Source organism: Podarcis bocagei (genome assembly GCF_964188305.1).
Source record: "Podarcis bocagei genome assembly, chromosome: 1".
Taxonomy (NCBI): domain Eukaryota; kingdom Metazoa; phylum Chordata; class Lepidosauria; order Squamata; family Lacertidae; genus Podarcis; species Podarcis bocagei.
Genome location: NC_138125.1, coordinates 63,470,447 through 63,490,357, shown reverse-complemented (window position 1 = coordinate 63,490,357; position 19,911 = coordinate 63,470,447). Strand labels below are relative to the sequence as shown.

Sequence of the window (19,911 nt, the reverse complement as noted above, 5' to 3'; positions counted from 1 at the left end):
TGTTGTTCCAAGTCCCACCCCACTACATCTCTCCTATTCTACGTCACCCCTGCGTCAGCTAATCTGAGCTTTCTGCCTCTGAGCCTGCTGTTTGACTACCCTCAATGCTCGCCTGGTCCTGGGAGAGGGGGGCTCAGGAATGCTTTCCAAAGACACTGAGTCTGTCAGCTGTTTCTCCCCTGGTGTTTCTTCTTCCTGCTGTTCCTCTTCCAATATTTCCCAGCTTCTCCCCTCTGCAGCCTCTGAACTATGCCCTTTTGCAAACCACTGTTCTAAATATATACTGTCCTCCTGTTCTCAGGAAGGTTCAGGAGAAAGGGGGGCAGCCCCCACCATTCCTCCTCAGTCCAGCCCCTGACATCTACTAGCAAAGTCAAAGAGGAAAAGAGATCTGCCTATGGCCCAGCTGTCACACGCACTGTGCAGATTCACTGAGGATAGGGCAGGAGGTTTGGGCGCTCAGTTCCTCTCTTCTTTCCTACCAACTCACAGTAGCGGGAGGGAATTAACTACACTAGCCCCAGGGCTGAAATAAAGTTGTGCCATTTTGTCAGGGAAACAAAGGGGAAATTGATGTGGTTCATCCATTCCCACACCCAACATGCCCTGCTGTCATTCGCTGTGCATTGCCACAGGTGGAGCTCTCTGCTAGCATGCCAGGAGGTTTTGAGCAGCCTAAGCATTGCCTAAGGCCCTTCATTCAGTTACAGTGTGGAGTTATGCTTGCTCCCTAATATCCTGATTAGTGACTATTGACATCAAAATATCCATGACCTGCTGCAGCCATCAATATGGCACTGGGTGTTCTGTATGCATTCAAGACAGAAGTTCCATTGTGTGTGGTGAAACTGACTTTCACAAGATAAGCATCCATAATATTGCAGCGCAGAATTAACTGACTGTGGTTGAAATTAAACTAGAACAGGTTTTCTCTTGAAATTCCACAAAACATCCTTCATTTTCATTTTCATCCCAACTCAGAGTAATACCACATTTAATAGAAGGCAGTGTCTGTAATATTTTGAATGCAGTATTTTAAAACAAATAAGCAGCTATGGCCTAGAACGTTCTGTTAAAAAACGTGACTCAGTGGTGCGTCATGATTTCAAAGACAGCTTGATTTGATTCTGCCCCCAGTGATAATCACTAGGGACATGACTGACACTTCGATATAAGTACAGTGGATATTGTGATGTGCAGGAGTTGACACATACCCAAACCTTCAGATTCAAATAGACAAGTATCGTCTACTCCCACATCTCTGCACCAGGATAAGAAATTTGCTGTATTGTCCCGTGCAAAAAAGGATCCAGGTGGTGCATTGGCTTTGCATGGGATTCTCCTCACCGGCATTATCTGTAATGCAAACAGAAAGAAAATTATACATTACATGATGATTTAGGATGCTTATTAATATTTGGACATGCCTCTCAATAAATATTCCCAGGGTGTGCCTGCTTCCAGTTAATCAATAGGAATGTGTGTGTTTTTTAATATTCCTAGTTTTATTACACTGATTGTAATTGTGTGAACATACAGATCCCAGAGGGCTGTGGAAAGACTTCCACTCAAATGCATCTAGATCTTTCATAGCCCCTACCTATTGCAGGTGAATAGAAAAAGAAAATATTGGATTCCCGCACCTTTAATAGTTGTGCAGAAGAGGGAATTTTAGACAGTTTAGCTTGCATGACAAGCTACACCTACGAAAATTCCCTCGTCCACGTATCAAAAGGCGCAGGGGCCCTGATTGACCTCTTTTTTACCCAGACTCCCTATGCAGTCTTTTATAGACCCCTCTGGTGGTAGGGGGAAGAGGGATATTTGGGCTTCAACCCAAACCCCCTATGTGCTGGGCTTAAAGGGGTGTTGGATCAGGTGAAAGTGCCCCGCTTCTCATCCTCCGTCTACACTTACAGGATGCATAAAACTCGTAGATGATTGGGATTTTAAGAGGGCTGGAGGTGAATACACTTTCTCAGCCTTACTGCTAAAAATGGCCAGTTTTTGTATGACATCAACTTTTAAGAACAAGGGGAGGGGTTCCACTTGGCAGGATACATAGGTGTGACAGTGCCATACACATTCAAAGTTTTCTCATCCCAGAGCAAGCAAGACTAAAAATAAATAGTTAAAATGTGCAGCTTGGCCATTAAAGTGATTTATGGAGTATCTGCTTCTGTTCTGGATCTGGTTATAAAATGCAAGATTTTCTGTAAGCCAAGCTCTGAGAAGCTCAAATGATGTCTGCAAAAGCTTCCAGCTCCATGTCCAGACATAGATTGCTTGTGAAAAGAAAAAAGGGGTAAAAAAACTAGTCCCAAATAATTTCTTGGAAGCGTCACAAAACACTGGAGCGGGGGGAGGGGGTAGTGGGGAAAGGAAGCCAAACAACATGGGATTGAATGGGCTTCACATAACCTCAGCTACTGGCAAAGAAATCACAGCTGATATAGCATCCAAGCCCAAAGGACCACTTGAAGTGATGCAATAGTTTTGGGAACAGAGAGGGTGCTGTTACAGTAGGTAATGCACGCCACTCCAATCTCCAAACGGTGCAATATTCCAGGGGTTCTAGGCGTATATGTTTCCTTTGGGAATGTAGCACAGCAGAGACTGTGGTGTCTTTATGATATATGGTTCATTTACACATATATACAACCTGAGCCTATGATGGAGGGGCTCACAGCATCAACACCCCAAGAGAGTCTTGTTTCTCCCATAGCTGCAGCCTTGAATTCAAACAGAAATCCAACACTGCTCTCAAACTTTGCTCTGGCTCTTGCCCCAGCTTGCTGCTTTCCTTCTAAGTCACTTCACTACCTAAAAAAAATAAATCTCAGCTCTCAACTTTGGCTTTTGTCCTTTCACTATCTGTCCCACCCATTTGCCGTCTCCCATAAAGCCTCTCCCTTTGTTCTCCCTACACCTCACCAAGAGGATAACCTGGCTAGTCCAAGAATTAGAAGCCTCGATTAGATGTTAACACTTGCTGGATCCAGGGATTAGAAGGGTCTCTGTACAGAACCTACTTCCCCAAACTCATAATGGTATATAAACTGAGTTAGGTGTTTTTTACTGGCAAATTTACAATGTTGGGGTCCCTTCCTTCTCCCCACACATTTTCTTTGTTTGTTTCTGAATTTACAAGTAGCTCTATATTCAGAGAACACCTGAGTGGAGAACGAAAACAGAACATGAAAGATAATTCAGATCATAAAACAGTATTAAGACATACACACTAACACGAATGAAAAACTGCAGAAATAAAATAGGCTAATTGGAGAGAAAAGAAAAGTTTTTAACAGACGACATAAACATGACAATGCTGGAGCGTGCTTCACTTCGAAGGGAAGAGAATTCCAGAGAACTGGAGCCACAATGCAAAAAGCACATGCTCAAAGCCACTATGTCACCACCAAACTCTCCAGATGGCAGCCTGTAGAGAAACCAGAAAGCAGCTGCCAAACCACAGAAGTGACTCACTGCTTGGAGCAACTATCGTGCAGAAGGAGCAGCAAGACAGCATCATATCATTGGGACGTAACTGATGCAGAAGGGGATGCACTGGCCAGACACTTCCTTTCCTTCCTCTGACTTTCCCTTTTGCCTCCTGTTTAGGATGCAGGTCAAATACCAGAACCGGTCTTTTTAAATGTATGTAAATCACATAGTGCAAAGTGGTTTCAAGCTCTGATCCAGGAACCCCCTGGGGTGATTTGAAAGCTTGTCTGGGGGCTTCTCAAATGCCAAACATGACAGCGAGTTGTATACAACTACATCCTACTCAGAGTAGACACAATGTAAATAATGAACCTAATTTAGTCATGGAGGTCTACTTCAGTGAATAAAACTGAATACTATCAAGGCTCCTTTGTCATTTGTATAACAAATGACAACTGCTGACACCTCTTCTATGCAATTATTGATGGCCTCTGGCCATCAGTGAGATCAGTAATGGCCAGGCTTCCTTGGACAGAAGCTTGTATTTATCACTATCCACCTTTCTGTTTCTTGGGGGCAGAGAGCAGTAGTTGGGGGGGGCAGGAGCTCAGGGTTAGAGCTTTACACAGAGAAGGCCTCAGATTCAGTCCATGGCATCTTCAGAGAATTTGGAGAGCGTCTGTCAGCCACTGAGCTAGGGGATTCAATAGTCAGCCTCAGTATAAGGCAGCTTCCTACATTCCAACTTTCCCTGTTTTGTATAACCACTGGATTGTGTCACACATCTTGTAGGATGGAGTCCAACAATGAGTACCAGAGGCCTGGCCAATGACCCAAATGAACTGAGCATGCTCTGGAATGCCCAAGACTTCCTTAACATTTCTGGTTGATGCTTAAGGGATTGTGAGTGAACATCACATATTTGGTTCTTCCCGTTAAAATTGTCATTGCAAGAATATTCTACAGCACTATATTTAAGTGTGATGAAGAACTTCTGCTGGACAAGGGCCCTATTGAAATGCATGGGAACTGTCCGTATGCAGTTTTACTGTACCTCAATGGGGCTCACGAAAAAGGAATTCCCATTAATGGGGCCAAACATGTGCAGGAGACCAAAATACCATCAGTCACATTAACACCATACATTTAAAGCACATTCATTGCACATGGCTTCCCCCCAAAGAATCCTGGGGACTGTAGTTTGTCAAGGCTGCTAGCAACTGTCTCTCTGTGAGGGGTAAACTACATTCCCTCAGGGGAGGTTATATGCTTTGAATGTGCTTTAATGTGTGGGACAGTTGTTGTTTATTATTAAAAATACTACTGACACTGAAGTGGGGAGGCAAGGAGCATTTTGCCATTTATATCCATAGAGCCAGAATTTTACTCAGTGCCTTAAATGAAAGTAAGATTAAACTTATACTGAAGGACTGTGGGGAAATATCTATGTTTTCTTCTCACCTAATAAATTCTCAACCACCTAAAAATAACTAAAAAGTCCTTTTTATTATTCTCAAATCTGTTAACTGTAAGTTCTAACTCTGAAATATGAACACTGTTATTTAAGGAAGGTTGATTCTCAAATGCTTTTTTTTCAAAAAAGAAAAGAACTGATTTACTTTTTGTTTAAATGACTTGAATTTCTCCAAAGTGTTTTGGAACAGATCATCCTGACATAATTAGGTTTCCATATGGCAAAAGTGACTTTTGTTGACATAGTAGACTATAGCCACAGTTACTCTAAAACAGCAGTGCGCACAATTGCTCCTATCAAATATCACCCAAAAACAGTTCCCCAGTTACACTCCTTTTACAATCCTGACTTGTTGATGTGCATGCAGGAGGTTTAATGCAGGATGTGAAAGTGTGAGTGAAACAGATGATGTCAGCCTGGAAAAATGTGGTCAGGTTTGCTTCGGCACCCCAAGAGGGGCTCTGGCTCTATGAAATCACATGGAAAAAGAAATAGATTGATATAATTTTTCCAAAAGAGGTTCCATAATTTTGCTTTTAAAATGTTTGCTTTGGGGAGACTCAAAGCATATTTTAAGATCTCTCGAAAAGAGAAGTTACCCTTTCTTTATTTCACTTTGAAATTCCTGTGAATAAGTACCGTATTTTTCGCCCTATAAGACGCACTTTTTCCCCTCCAAAAATGAAGGGGAAATGTGGGTGCGTCTTATGGGGCGAATGCAGACTCCTTGGCTTCAGCGATAGCAACACGAAGCCTCCGAAGCCTGCGCTCCGGAGGCTTCGCGTTGCTTCCGCTGAAGCCAGGAGAGTCTGCTGTTTGAGGCTGGCGGTGGAGGAAAGCAGCGCTTCCCCCATCGCCAGCCCCAGAGGATGGGGGGCAGCAGGAAGGCGCGCGACGCCTTGCTGCTACTCTCCAACCCGGGTTTGAGGCTGGCGGTGGGGAAAGCAGCGCTTCCCCCATCGCCAGCCCCAGAGAATGGGGGGCAGCAGGAAGGCGCGCGACGCCTTGCTGCTACTCTCCAACCCGGGTTTGAGGCTGGCGGTGGGGAAAGCAGCGCTTCCCCCATCGCCAGCCCCAGAGGATGGGGGGCAGCAGGAAGGCGCGCGACGCCTTGCCGCTGCTCTCCAACCCGGGTTTGAGGCTGGCGGTGGGGAAAGCAGCGCTTCCCCCATCGCCAGCCCCAGAGGATGGGGGGCAGCAGGAAGGCGCGCGACGCCTTGCCGCTGCTCTCCAACCCGGGTTTGAGGCTGGCGGTGGGGAAAGCAGCGCTTCCCCCATCGCCAGCCCCAGAGGATGGGGGGCAGCAGGAAGGCGCGCGACGCCTTGCCGCTACTCTCCAACCCGGGTTTGAGGCTGGCGGTGGGGAAAGCAGCACTTCCCCCATCGCCAGCCCCAGAGGATGGGGGGCAGCAGGAAGGCGCGCGACGCCTTGCCGCTGCTCTCCAACCCGGGTTTGAGGCTGGCGGTGGGGAAAGCAGCGCTTCCCCCATCGCCAGCCCCAGAGGATGGGGGGCAGCAGGAAGGCGCGCGACGCCTTGCCGCTGCTCTCCAACCCGGGTTTGAGGCTGGCGGTGGGGAAAGCAGCGCTTCCCCCATCGCCAGCCCCAGAGGATGGGGGGCAGCAGGAAGGCACGCGACGCCTTGCCGCTGCTCTCCAACCCGGGTTTGAGGCTGGCGGTGGGGAAAGCAGCGCTTCCCCCATCGCCAGCCCCAGAGGATGGGGGGCAGCAGGAAGGCGCGCGACGCCTTGCCGCTGCTCTCCAACCCGGGTTTGAGGCTGGCGGTGGGGAAAGCAGCGCTTCCCCCATCGCCAGCCCCAGAGGATGGGGGGCAGCAGGAAGGCGCGTGACGCCTTGCCGCTGCTCTCCAACCCGGGTTTGAGGCTGGCGGTGGGGAAAGCAGCGCTTCCCCCATTGCCAGCCCCAGAGGATGGGGGGCAGCAGGAAGGCGCGCGACGCCTTGCCGCTGCTCTCCAACCCGGGTTTGAGGCTGGCGGTGGGGAAAGCAGCGCTTCCCCCATCGCCAGCCCCAGAGGATGGGGGGCAGCAGGAAGGCGCGCGACGCCTTGCTGCTGCTCTCCAACCCGGGTTTGAGGCTGGCGGTGGGGAAAGCAGCGCTTCCCCCATCGCCAGCCCCAGAGGATGGGGGGCAGCAGGAAGGCGCGCGACGCCTTGCCGCTGCTCTCCAACCCGGGTTTGAGGCTGGCGGTGGGGAAAGCAGCGCTTCCCCCATCGCCAGCCCCAGAGGATGGGGGGCAGCAGGAAGGCGCGCGACGCCTTGCCGCTGCTCTCCAACCCAGGTTTGAGGCTGGCGGTGGGGAAAGCAGCGCTTCCCCCATCGCCAGCCCCAGAGGATGGGGGGCAGCAGGAAGGCGCGCGAAGCCTTGCCGCTGCTCTCCAACCCTCCTTTGGGCTTTTGCCGGAGATGGGGAAATTCCCCCACCTCCCGCAAAAGCAGGCAAAAGCCGTGCGCTCTTTAAAGGGGCTCCGCGGCTTCTGCTGGCTTTTCTACGAGGGGGGGAATTCCCCACCTCCTAGAAAAGCCTGCAGGAGCCGTGCACCTTTTAAAGAGCGCGCCGCTCTTGGGGGCTTTTCCCCAAGGAGGGAGAAGGGACTGACTGGCCGCATCAGTCCCTTCTCCCTCCTGCGGGCTTTTGCGGGAGATGGGGAAATTCCCCCACCTCCTGCAAAAGCAGGCAAAAGCCGTGCACTTTTTAAAGGGGCTCCCCGGCTTTTCTAGGAGGTGGGGGAATTCCCCAACCTCTAAGAAAAGCCTGCAGGAGCCGTGCACCTTTTAAAGAGCGCGCCGCTCTTGGGGGCTTTTCCCCAAGGAGGGAGAAGGGACTGACTGGCCGAATCAGTCCCTTCTCCCTCCTTTGGGCTTTTGCGGGAGATGGGGGAATTCCCCCACCTCCCGCAAAAGCCCGCAAAAGCCGTGTGCTCTTTAAAGGGGCTCCCCGGCTTTTCTAGGAGGTGGGGGAATTCCCCAACCTCCTAGAAAAGCCTGCAGGAGCCGTGCACCTTTTAAAGAGCGCGCCGCTCTTGGGGGCTTTTCCCCAAGCAGGGAGAAGGGACTGACTGGCCCTTTCAGTCCCTTCTCCCTCCTAGTCGAAAAGCCCGCAGGAGTCAAGTGGGGCTCCTGTGGGCTTTTGCGGGAGGTGGGGGAATTCCGCCACCTCCCGCAAAAGCAGGGAGAAGGTCTTGGAGTAGCGCACAGGCTGCGTGCAGCCTGTCCGCTGCTCCCAGAGCTGCGGGGGGGAAATCATATTTTTTTCCTTGATTCCCCCCCCCTGAAAACTAGGTGCGTCCTATGGGCCGGTGCGTCTTATAGGGCGAAAAATACGGTAAGCCCTAAAACAGTGGGGGTTGTAGTCAGCCAGGCCGCTTATCAGAAAAGGATCCCAACAGTTTGACTCACCCAGGTTATCAAAATATGATAGCTAATATTTTCTTAGTGTTGCAGCGATCATTCATAACTACTATCATTCACTGATTATAGAAAATGAGTTTCAGGTTTTCCTTACTATGCCTAAAGAAGCTATCATTTCCCTTCTCTTTTCCCCCCAGCTGATCTACACATACAGTAGAATCACACAGAAGAGTTTTTCTTGAACCATTTCACTTCAGATTGTAGGTGCCAGAATCCCATCTTTAAACACCCACCCAAAGAGGATGCGGAGGAGGGAGGAACTGACATAGAAAGCTTTACATGTCAGGGAGGTGGTAGCCCCCTGCCAAACACACTGTTCTTCATACAGAGAGGAGTTTGTTTACATGGGGGAGAAGTCAAACATAAAGCCTACAGTTCAGGGGAAACTGCATCATGTCTAGCTTTGGAACTCTAGTATTATTGCTTGTGACTTAAAGATATTAAAAAGAAATGTATAAAAGAGAGGGCAAAATATAGTGACGCAAAACGTGGATGGACCCAACCAGAGCCGTCTTTCCCATAGAGCTTAGTGGCGCGCTGTGTCACAGCGCCGCTCTCTATGGGTGCCCCAGCAAGTGGGGGAGCTGTGCGGCATTGCCGGCGGCCTCTCCTTTCCCTGCACGCCCGGGTGTGCAGCTTGCCTCCCAAGCATCCTGTGCATGGCAGGAGCACGGGAGGAGAGCCCTGAAGAGGCGGGTGGGAACAGTTTCAACAGGGAAGCTGGAGCCTCTCCCAGCAGCTCTCTGTCAAAGCTCCCCACCAGCAAGCAAGGACCCCACCTCTCCCTTTTCGGTGCAGCGGCTTCCCGGCGGGCAGAAGGGAACCCCAAAGCATTTGCAATGACTCTCCTCCGCCTCACCCAGGAGCAGAAAGAGCTGCTTTGGCTGCTGCCCCTGCAACTTCCATGCCCTTTTCTGGAGACCAAGCTGAACTCTGACTGAAAGAATTGTTTCATGGGGTCTACCCAAGGCGTTTGGCTCCCCCTCCCACCACAGACACGTCCTTAGCTGTGCCCAAGTGCACTTTTATTTCTCCCTTTAAGTAGCGTTGTGAACACGCACACCCCATACACTGCGTGTGTGGTCGTGGGCAAGGACAATCTGCTGCTGTCCTGCCGCACCCACCTACCCACCCACTCACTCTGAGGGGATCAGGGAAGCCTGCGTCGGCGGGAGGAGCGACTCTACTTCTGCCCTGGCTCAGCTTCCCGACCACCACACCCTCCTCTCCTCTCCATCGGTAGGTTGAATGCCCTCTCCTTCCTGCTTTCCTCTGTCCCACTTTCTATCCAGTAAAGGAAGGAGTAGGTTCCCCCCACCCCCAGCTCTTGCCTCTCCTTCCCTGTAGTGAAATCTTGTGGAATTCCCAAGTTCAGATCAACAACTCTGAGGAACCTTTCCTTAAAAAGGTCGACAACTCTGGGAAACTGGGGGGGGGGGAGAGGGATCTTTGTACCACGTCACCAGATATGCTTAAGATGGCCCTGGACCCAACAAGGTCAAGGTTTGTATGGTCAAGGTTCGAGAAAACAGTCCCAGGAAATTTGGTCATGCCCAGTATGATGCTGCCCCTGCAAAAAATAAAATAAAAAATCCTGTCTAAAGGGAAGCTTAAGTTACCCAGTGTGATCCTAAAACATCCCACTTCAGAACCACTTAGCTCAATGGCACTTACTTCCAGGTGACTGATTGCAGCCTTCAATTGATATTCTTTCCTGAAGCTCCCACAATAAAACCCTGCAGGGGCCTTATGTAGAAAGCACTTCTGCAAAGAAATTCCGGCTCTCCCATTAGGTAAGGTGAGTCCCTTGACTCAGGCACTGGACTGGGAGAGGCGGCAGGTTGGTGGCCCATCCACTATTGCTGCCACCCACCCAAGTGCCAGCTGCAGCTTGCTTGTCACTGCTGTGGCACAGTCTCTATAAAAACCTTTTAAAAAATAGTAATGTTATGTTTGATTGGGAGAGGGTTCCCAGACAAAAATCTATGGCTATGTAAAGATATGCACACACAAATATATCTATCAGATCTGACCTCAGTGACATCTCCCTTAAATTGCAGCTTGTTAGGACTACTGTGACATGTCCTGTTTGGAATTGTCTTTGAGGAGCATTCAGAAACTTCTGTTGGTTCAGAATGTGGCAGCCAGTTTGTTAACTTGGGGTGGCTATAGGGAGAATGCAAGTCCCATGTTACAACAGCTTCAGTCCATTTCTGGGCAGTTCTGGTTGCGATCTACAAAGCCTGTTGACATAACTTGGCCCCAGATTATCTGAAAGGCTCTGTTCTCCCGTATGAACCTGGTTGGGTTTGAAGATCTTTGGGAGAGACCTTTCTTTCAGTTCTGTCAACATCTGATGAACGTTTGCTAGGAACTCATAAAGGGCCTTCCCAGTGGTTCCTCTCAGGCTTGGGAACTCCTTGACAAAGGAAGCACATTTAGCCCAATCTATGACAAAACAGCCACATGCCCTACTTCGCAGCTCCATTTGAAGAGGACAGTTCTTTGTTTCAGTAGTTGAGAACATGTAGCCCTTCAGATGTTGTTGAACTCCAAGCCCCATCAGCGAAGCCAGCAAGGTCAATGGTCAGCGATTAGGCAATTGTAGTCCAAAAGGCAAGAGGTTCCTGTTCCCTGTTTGAGGGAGTCCTCTATTGGATGGGCTATCTGGTTTAAAAACAACAAACATTGAGCCTGTGGTGCAATGGATCAGTACATCTGACTGTACATCTGGCCAGAAGGTTGGTAGTTGAAGCCCACCCAGGGACAGCTGTGGGCAGGATTCCTGCATTGCAGGGGACTGGACTAGATGACCCTTGGGATTCCTTCCGATTCTACAATTACAGTGGTACCTCAGGTTAAGAACTTAATTTGTTCTGGAGGTCCGTTCTTAACCTGAAACAGTTCTTTAGCTAATGGGGGCCTCCCGCTGCTGCCGCGCTACCGCTGCACAATTTCTGTTATCATCCTGAAGCAAAGTTCTGAACCCTAGGTACTATTTCTGGGTTAGCAGAGTCTGTAACTTGAAGCATCTGTAACCTGAAGAATCTGTAACCCGAGGTACCACTGTATATGAACATCTATGAACCATAAGAAGGGACAGTAGAGGCCTTGAAGCTGCTTATCTTAGCTCCTGGAAAGCAGGCTAGGCAAGCAAACAGGGGACCTTGTCACAGTCTGCCCCACTACAATAAGATGCATTGTATTTCTATTTAAATAAATACGGCTCTACATATACAATAGCACATGCCAATTGTATGCAAAGCCCTATCCTCTTTAGTCCTCTTTTTTGGGGTGTTGCATAAGTGCATAACCTTAGACACATTGTACCTCTTTGAGGGAAAACACCTGAGTACTGGCTTATCTACAAAGTACACCATATGAAACAGAAGGCTTCCCCAAGTTCCATCTTTCTGCGAGGCTACAGTCTAGGCAGGACCCAGAACTGAATTTTCACTGTTATGACACTTCAGTGTTGAAACGCCCTCCATAAATGGGGCCTGCCTAATTCTTTCAGACATCTGGTAAAAACATTTTTATTACTTGGCATTTGGGATACATGACCTTTTACTGCCCTTAGCAGTTATAAATGTAGCATTATATTCCTCTGCATTTTTTAATTTACCTTTTCTTAAAATTGTGAGCCATCTTCAGCAGCAAGTTGTTTGGAAAAGCAATTAACACATTTTAAGAATAAATGAAGATAGGGGACAACATTGCAGCTGCACAATAAACCTTGTACAGGCATGACCTGGTGGTTTTCTGCCCAACTCAGATATGTCTCAATTGCATTTTTAATATTCCCTAAGGCATCTGGTTCCCTATCAGACTTCCCATAGGCATATGGTTGGCAACTGCAAAACGATGCTGGACTAGATGGGTCTTCAGCCTGACCTAGCAGGGCATGATCAACCTCTTTGCCTCTAGTTTCAACGACAATACAGCACTATTCTAGAGGCATGTGATAGGTGGAATGGGCGATAGACTTGCAACAGTGAAGGTAACTAATTTGCTTATTTATTATTAAGTTTATTGCCACTGCTCACAGCAGAGCGAACAATGAAAAAAAGAAAAGAAAAATGACACATAATTATCAAGATGTCCAATTAAACAGAATCATAACACTATTAAAATAATAGCAGTGCCTAAAAATAAATCATATTTATACATTTGCTTCAGTTGAAGCCCTTAAAAAACATTTCAGCTAGATATATGCTTCAAGCCTTCAGCACCAAAGAGCGAGCACTCAGTTTCAAAAAATAATAATGAGTGCTTACATAAAGCAAAACACAAGCAGCAGGTCTGGAAGTGGTAGGTTATCAAGTTGGGATGGGCATTTGAGATGGGATGTTCATAAGCAACAACCAGCTTAGTCCGAGGAGTCAGTCCGGAGGTAGAATCTTTCTAAGACCATAAAGAACCCAATTCACTCCTTCAGTTACCTGATCCTTCCTGAATTAGTAGCTGCAATGCCACCCACTGAGTATATGCATGGTGATGATGATGTAGCACAGTACAGAACAGATAGTAACTTCTTTCCCTAGCAAGCTGCAATGGCCGCCTGTGTCCTGCTACCAAGGTCCCTGGTTTGAAATGCCAATCACCTTCCAAAAAGCCTCCAGAATAGTACAAGAGGCATCAAATTGAGCCAAAGCATCTCTCTTTGACTTCAAGAAGAATGTTGCTCTAAATCAGTGGTTTCCAACTGGGGGCCATATGGCCCCCTGCAGCCCCCCAGGATATTCCAAGGGGAGCACAGGTCAAAATCGTGTAAATGGGGGGGCACAGCAGTAGGCTTGGGGGGGCACAGAGGGAAGTAAGAAGTGAAGCGGGGAATCAGATAAGTGTGGTGGTGGGGTGGCAATTGGCAGGGCTGGGCGAGGCAGAGCTGTTTGTTGCTGCTGCCAGTGCTGGGCGTGGTGGCAGCCTGGGCCTGACTCTGCAAGGCACAAGGTGCAATCCACCCCAGTGCCTAGTGGATCAGGGCCTTCGGATGTTGTTGAGGTGTGCAGAGCCCGTTGGCAGCATTGACTTGGCTCTGCAAGGTGTGGGGTGAAATCCACCCCAGAGCATAGTCAAGCGGGGTTGTCTTGTGCTGCTGACTTGCATCTAGTAAATAACTAAGTGTCTACTCAGAAGTAAGTTGCACTAGTTCAGTGGGCCTTACTCCCAGGTAAGGATGTGTTTTATCTAGGCAGCCAGGGCTCCTCCAGATGGCAAGATCTTTTTGCACCAGGTCAGTGAGGACCACTTGCTTTTTAAAATTCTCCCATATATACAGAACACCCTGTGTGCCCTTTGGACTGTTTCTGTAGGTTTCCCCCTCTGTGTCAAATAATGAGTCAAATAAGTGTTGTTTCCTTTTTATAATACACGAAAGATGGTTCTCCCTCTGGAGGTTCTGGGCTCTCCTTCCTTGGAGGTTTATCTGAGTTTCCTACATTGCAGGGGGTTGCACTAGAAAGATGATCCTTCGGGTCCCTTCCAGCTCCATGATTCTATGTTTTTCTGCTTCAACAATATTTCACTCTGTTCCTATCATTTTATGCAATTGTATTTTGTATAAATTATAAACATTACAAATAAGATCTGTTTTATTTACATATGAAACATTTAAATAGCTACCTTTCTACCAGTAGGATGGAGAGGCAGGGGCATAGCCAGGATTTTTGTTAGGGGGCAGGCTTTTGTTAGGGGGGGGCAGAACCTCAAATATGTATTGATTTGTACTTATGGGTGGTAGCTGCCCCTCCTTGACTACACCCGGGGGGGGGGGATCACAGGAAGGAAACAAGAACAGAAGGGGGCCATGGTTGGGAAAACGTTGGGAAACGCTGCTCTAAATCACCAAGTTCAGCCTTGAAAGCAGAGTGTGCACGCTTTTCAAACAAACACCAAGAACCCTTTGACCTATTACGGTAAGCCAGGGATGGCAAAAGTGGCCTGGGTGGTGTTGGACCCCAGCCCCCGTCAGCCCCAGCCAGCATGACCAGTGGTCAGAGATGGTGGCAGAAGTACAGTAAGTAGGTTCCCTTCCCTTCCGTAAACCTTTGGTCTCAAACTGACGGATTGTGACCTTCCGCTGGTTTCTTCCCTGATCTATGGTGGGTTATACCAGAGTTTGTAGTTGTTAAAAACATTTGAATGAAATTCTAAGGAAAAAAATAGAAAATTGTAGAGGAAAGAGGGAGAAGATAGAAAGATGAAAGGGTCTCATATTGCAATCTGGCGTTAAAGGTGGGGGTCTTGAGTCAGAAAAGTTTGAAAGACTACTTGAATGCATGGTAGAGAACTACCATCAGTTATGCCAACTTCCCCAAATAATAAACAAGGTCATTATTTGGAAAGTATCAACATCTGACCATTAAAGAATAATGCAGACAGCTCCACACTGCAATATGAGTAATAAATGTAAAAATCCGTGCAAATTCCAAGCAGCAGTCAGGACCACATGGAATGTGTTGTCATATTCAACTTATCTTGTCTCTCCCTGCTTCTTCATGGTCAGCCTCATGCTATGCAATTCTTCAAAATGTACCATTTCCCCCTTAACTCTTCTGCAAAATTAGTTCCAAATGGTGCTTTACCTTTTATGAGCCAAGTGTCAAGCAAATACCCCAGGATAGCAATTTAGATAATCTAAAGAAAGAATTTCCTTTTAAAAAATTTAATATTGCCTTTGCTGTCATTTTTCAGACTGACAGATGTTCAGAGATGTTGATGCTGTCACCCAAAATGTTCACAAGGGATTTCATTCATGAATTCCTGAAGTTAAGTTTGACACTCCTCTGAAAAAGTTTCATTTTTGCCTCTGCGATAAAGATTCTAATTTTTTTTTCTGTAACTCTTCCAATCAGAAACCACAAAGAAGCTGCTGAGATTTTGGGAATTCAAAGCTGGATAAAGGGTTTTTTAAAATACATATATATATAAAAATGGCTCCATGATTTGAAAAACATGTTGGAATGTTAACAGACAGAGCCAAATTTCCAAATTGGCCTTAACTCGGTGTCTGAAATTCTGAAGGTCAGCTTCTCTGCGCACACTCATCATGCCTACAGAGCTGTGATTATTTGAAGCATGAACACATATGCTACAAGAAGCCATTGTCTTTCTCCCTCTCCTGTTGTCTGGCTAGTTTGGTTCTGTTCTGATCCTGTTGTAGATTTGTACAGCTCATCTGCTTGGGACTGTTGTGTTGGGAGAGGCACCAACATACTTTCCTGTTTTCTCCAGCAGGGCAAGCAGCACTTTCAGAGGTAAGATGATTTTCATCAGAAAAACAGGAAAGGGGGGGAGCATTAACCTACATACCTATATAGAGAGAAATGAATGTTGATCACGAATTCCCTGATATCCACATCTGATTTGGCCCATAGACTCATCTATTTCCCCCGGACTTGTAAAAGATTAGCATCTATCAGTCAGATTAGAACGGGCCACAAGGCAGGTACACACAATGCTAGAGGTTCCTTTTGGGAGTCTGCCATACCAAATCCAGAGGGTGGGTGATTGCCTCATTCAACCTAATGGTAGGACTGGCCCTGAATGTATCGCAAGTATAAATGCAAAACTAAGCAAGTGAACCTCATCAAGGTAACATTCTGGAGTGCTCTATCTAGCCTAAGTTCTCCCCAATATCTGTTTTTTTTAATATTAAAATTCAAAATTACACTAGCCCATCAGAGCTAATGTAGCTAGGTGCATCTGTTCCTAACATCTACTAATCAGTTGTTTAATGGCATGCATAATTTCAAAGGAATTTCCATAAACCAAACCATACTCATGCATTTATGCCCAGAAGCTGTAACATCATCCAATAATGTAGGTTCCCTGTGCTCCCATGCAATCTCCCATTACAACACACTAAGCAGTTATAAAGCTATCCAAGTGATTTTAAAGCACTTTTAAGGAATAATATGACAGTGATGTATTATCGTGTCTCTAGTACAAATGGGAATCCAAACTCCTTCTATTGACAATTAAAACAATATATCTCTCTTTACCTCTTAATATAGAACAGATCATTCCACTCCACAAGTGTCTGAGATGGTGAGGTGATAAATCATGGAGAAAATGAAGTACTTCTAGGATTTCATGGAGCAATATTACTTATGTATCTATAGAAGAGTCACAAAAGCCTGGAATCAGTTAGCACAGAGCTTTGGTCAAAGGTATAGGTTGTGGCCAAGTAACACTTCACCCATCATCATCACAAACTAGCAATTCTTAAAACAGTATCAGTGGAGCTGCTTCCCCATGACACAGACAGTATTGCCCACTTCTCAAAACATGGGAAGGGGGGAACCACATAAGAAGGGTGAAATCATGCAAAGGGGACTGGATCTAGGCTGGGTGAGAGTCTGGATTGGGGAAATAGCATAAGTGTGATTCTTTCCCCCATGCAATCATGAATGGTTAGTTCCAAAAAGTCAAGGGAAGACTTTGAATTGGCCCTAATACATTTATGCTGTGGGATTCCACATGGTTCAATTTTGTCCCCCTGTTGCTCAACATCTACTATGAAGCTACTGAGTGAGGTCATCTAAGGAGATCAGGAATGAGGTGTCACCAATGCTCACATGAAACCCAACTCTAATTGTTTTTCATCAGATGATATGGTGGAAGTGCCGAAGCAGTGCTTGAGGAAATAGAGCCAAAGAAGTACAACTCAGTCTAGGAAAGACATAGGTGCCGTGGAGGAACTGCTCATGAGTTGAAGTTCAAACTGTTCTCAATGGGGAACATCCAAAAGGAGCAAGTTTACAGTTTGCAAGGTTACATTAGAATGAGCTTTGTTACAGGATGTACAAGGGGCCTCTATGGGGCTTTTCAGCAGTTTGGTCTGATGTCCAAGCTGCATTCCTTTGATAGTCCATCACAGGATCAGGATCACCTATATTCATAGTCAGAGGCTCCTCTCCCGAAACCCCTGCCACTCCAGATACATGCCAGACCATTAATCCATATAGCTGTCTACTTGGTGCTGTCTATACCAGGAGTAGCCTTTGTAGAGCGTTCCATTATAATTCCCATCAGCATCAACCGATCTGGTCCATGGTCTGGGATGATGGGAACTCTAGTCCAGAAACATTTGGAGGGCACCATGTTTGCTGCTCTGGCTCTATATGGAATATAGCAATAAATCTCCAGGATCTTGAGCAGGCTCTTTCCCTACCTTACCTGGCAATAACATGGATTGAACTTGGATCCTTCTGCATGCAAAATGGGTGTGCTACATGTGCCTCTCTCTTTGCATGTTCTGCACCATGGAGTGATGTTTGATACGCCACTTAAAGCACTTACCTTGTACTTGTGCATTTCTTATCACTTATCAGGTTTCTGCCACTCACTAACTAGAGTTAGCTACTTGGATGCAAGACCTAGTTGCTGTTGCAGATGAAGTCTATTTCATTCTGCCTGCTCTAAATTAGGTACTGATTTTTTAGATTCTCTGAAACATGGATGTAAGATATTGTTGACAGCCCAGACAAGGATACTAGTGATCCTCTCCCAAGCAGCTTTATAGTCATGTGAAAATAATCCTGTCCAGATGGATTAACACATGTTAACACAGGGTTACATCTTCCCAATTCAAACCATACACTAGCAGCAAAGCAGTGAAATAAAAAGTATACAAGATCTACCATGCTTATGCTCAATGCTTCTGAGAAAGGCGAAAGAGACAAGGCTTTCATGATAGTGCTAAGAACGAAAAGTTCAAGAAACTCTCTAGTTTGATGTGTTTGTCAATGTATAATGCTGTCTTTAAGGATCTATTATTGTAACATTAAATGAAATTCATTCATTCATTTAAGTAATATACACACTGCATATTTCAAAGAAAAATCGACACGTGGTTTACTCCACCCTAAAAATATAATAAATAAAAACCTACCAAAACAAAGTCCAGTAACACAAAACAGCACAGATGAGTTACATTTAAAAATTCCCTTTAGTATAAACTGAGTATATCTATCAGTTAAATGCCCCAGAGCAGCATAATTGTTAAGCCATGCAATATAATCATAACACTTCAAGTATAACAAACGGCAGTTTCTAAAAACTGACCGTATAGCCAAGGAAAGGCAAAGGATCTAACACATCAAAAGAGGGAGCAATGAAACTATGAACTGCACATTAAAAGCCCATCAAAATAAAGGTGCTCGTGGTATCTTAAAGATGTACAAAGAGGAAGTCTTAATCCTGATGCACCTGACTTGGGAATGCATTCCAGAGTTCCAGGACCATCACATAAAAGGCCATGCTCTCTTGCACTGGGAACAAGGCATCCCACAATGATTTCAGCCCAGGACTGGTTCATTTGGGAGCAAGGGGTCCCTAAGGTAATCTGATAAATTATACATGGTGTGGAGAGAGTGCATATGGAGAAGTTTTTCTCATTTTTCTCATTTGAAGCCATCCAATGAATCTAAATGTTGAGAGATTCACAACAGACGGAAGGCAGTACCTCTTCATGCAGCACAGTTTAATTCGCTGCCACAAGATGCAGTGATGGCCACCAGCTCGGATGGCTTTAGAAAAGATTAGACAAATTCATTTTGGATAAGGCTTTAGATGACTATGTTGTACCTCTACTGCCAGAGACAGTATGCCTTTTACATAACAGTTTCAGGGAATTTTAAGTGAAGGGAGCACTGTTGTGCTCAGGTGCTTTTGGGGGGCTCCTCATAGGCATATGGGGGAGCCCTGATCCAGCAGGGCTTTTCTTATATTCTTATCCTAAGCCATTTAAGTATTTAAATGGTAGAACCACCAGCCAGTGTGGTGTAGTGGTTAAGAGCGGTACTCTCGTAATCTGGATAACCGGGTTCGCGTCTCCGCTCCTCCACATGCAGCTGCTGGGTGACCTTGGGCCAGTCACACTTCTCTCAGCCCCACTCACCTCACAGAGTGCTTGTTGTGGGGGAGGAAGGGAAAGGAGACTGTTAGCCGCTTTGAGACTTCTTAAAGGGAGTGAAAGGCGGGATATCAAATCCAAACTCTTCTTCTTCTTCTTCACTTTGGATTAAACCAGGAAGCCAACAGAGCTGATATTAAAAACAAGAACAGACAGAAGTCTGGCCACCACATTCTGGACCAGTTGACGCTTCTGGACTCTCTTCAAAGGCAGCTTCACATAAAGGACATTAATCCAGTCAGGAGGTAAGTGAAGCATGGATTATACTTTCTCAGACAATATGAGCCAAAATGTAAATACTGGCCCTGATCCAAGTCTAGTTATGCTTTGTTTTTGATACAGATCCGTTCTACGTCAGATAGATCTCTTGAAGTCAGTAGGAACTTGATGAGTATTGCAGTGTGCATTCATATCCAGATATGCAACTTCATCAGCAAATCTCTTTTGAGGAGGGCTAGTTTTTACTCAGCCATGCAAGAAAGCACATGCTCAAATGCATTATTTTCTGTGCGCATATTGCAGATCCAAGCCCACGTTCATTGAAGCCTGCTGAGCTCCCATGACAAAAGTGACATCAAATCGGACACTTGTATGTTCAATTGGTCCAAAATGTGGTGGCCAGGCTTTTGAATGGTGATTGCAG

At 46.4% G+C, this 19,911-nt stretch overlaps 2 protein-coding genes across 7 annotated transcripts in view; one reads left to right on the top strand and one right to left on the bottom strand.

Moving 5' to 3' along the window:
* The window catches only part of FANCF (FA complementation group F), a 315,286-nt gene that overhangs the window by 235,912 nt on the left and 59,463 nt on the right, over window positions 1-19,911 (top strand). The gene's annotated exons all lie outside the window — the stretch shown is intronic.
* The window catches only part of GAS2 (growth arrest specific 2), a 118,636-nt gene that overhangs the window by 58,676 nt on the left and 40,049 nt on the right, over window positions 1-19,911 (bottom strand). For all 6 annotated transcript variants that reach the window (XM_081166194.1, XM_081166193.1, XM_081166192.1 and 3 more), the window contains one exon: window positions 1,215-1,356. In XM_081166194.1, coding sequence (XP_081022320.1) covers window positions 1,215-1,356 — 142 coding nt within the window. The remainder of the gene's footprint in view (window positions 1-1,214; window positions 1,357-19,911) is intronic.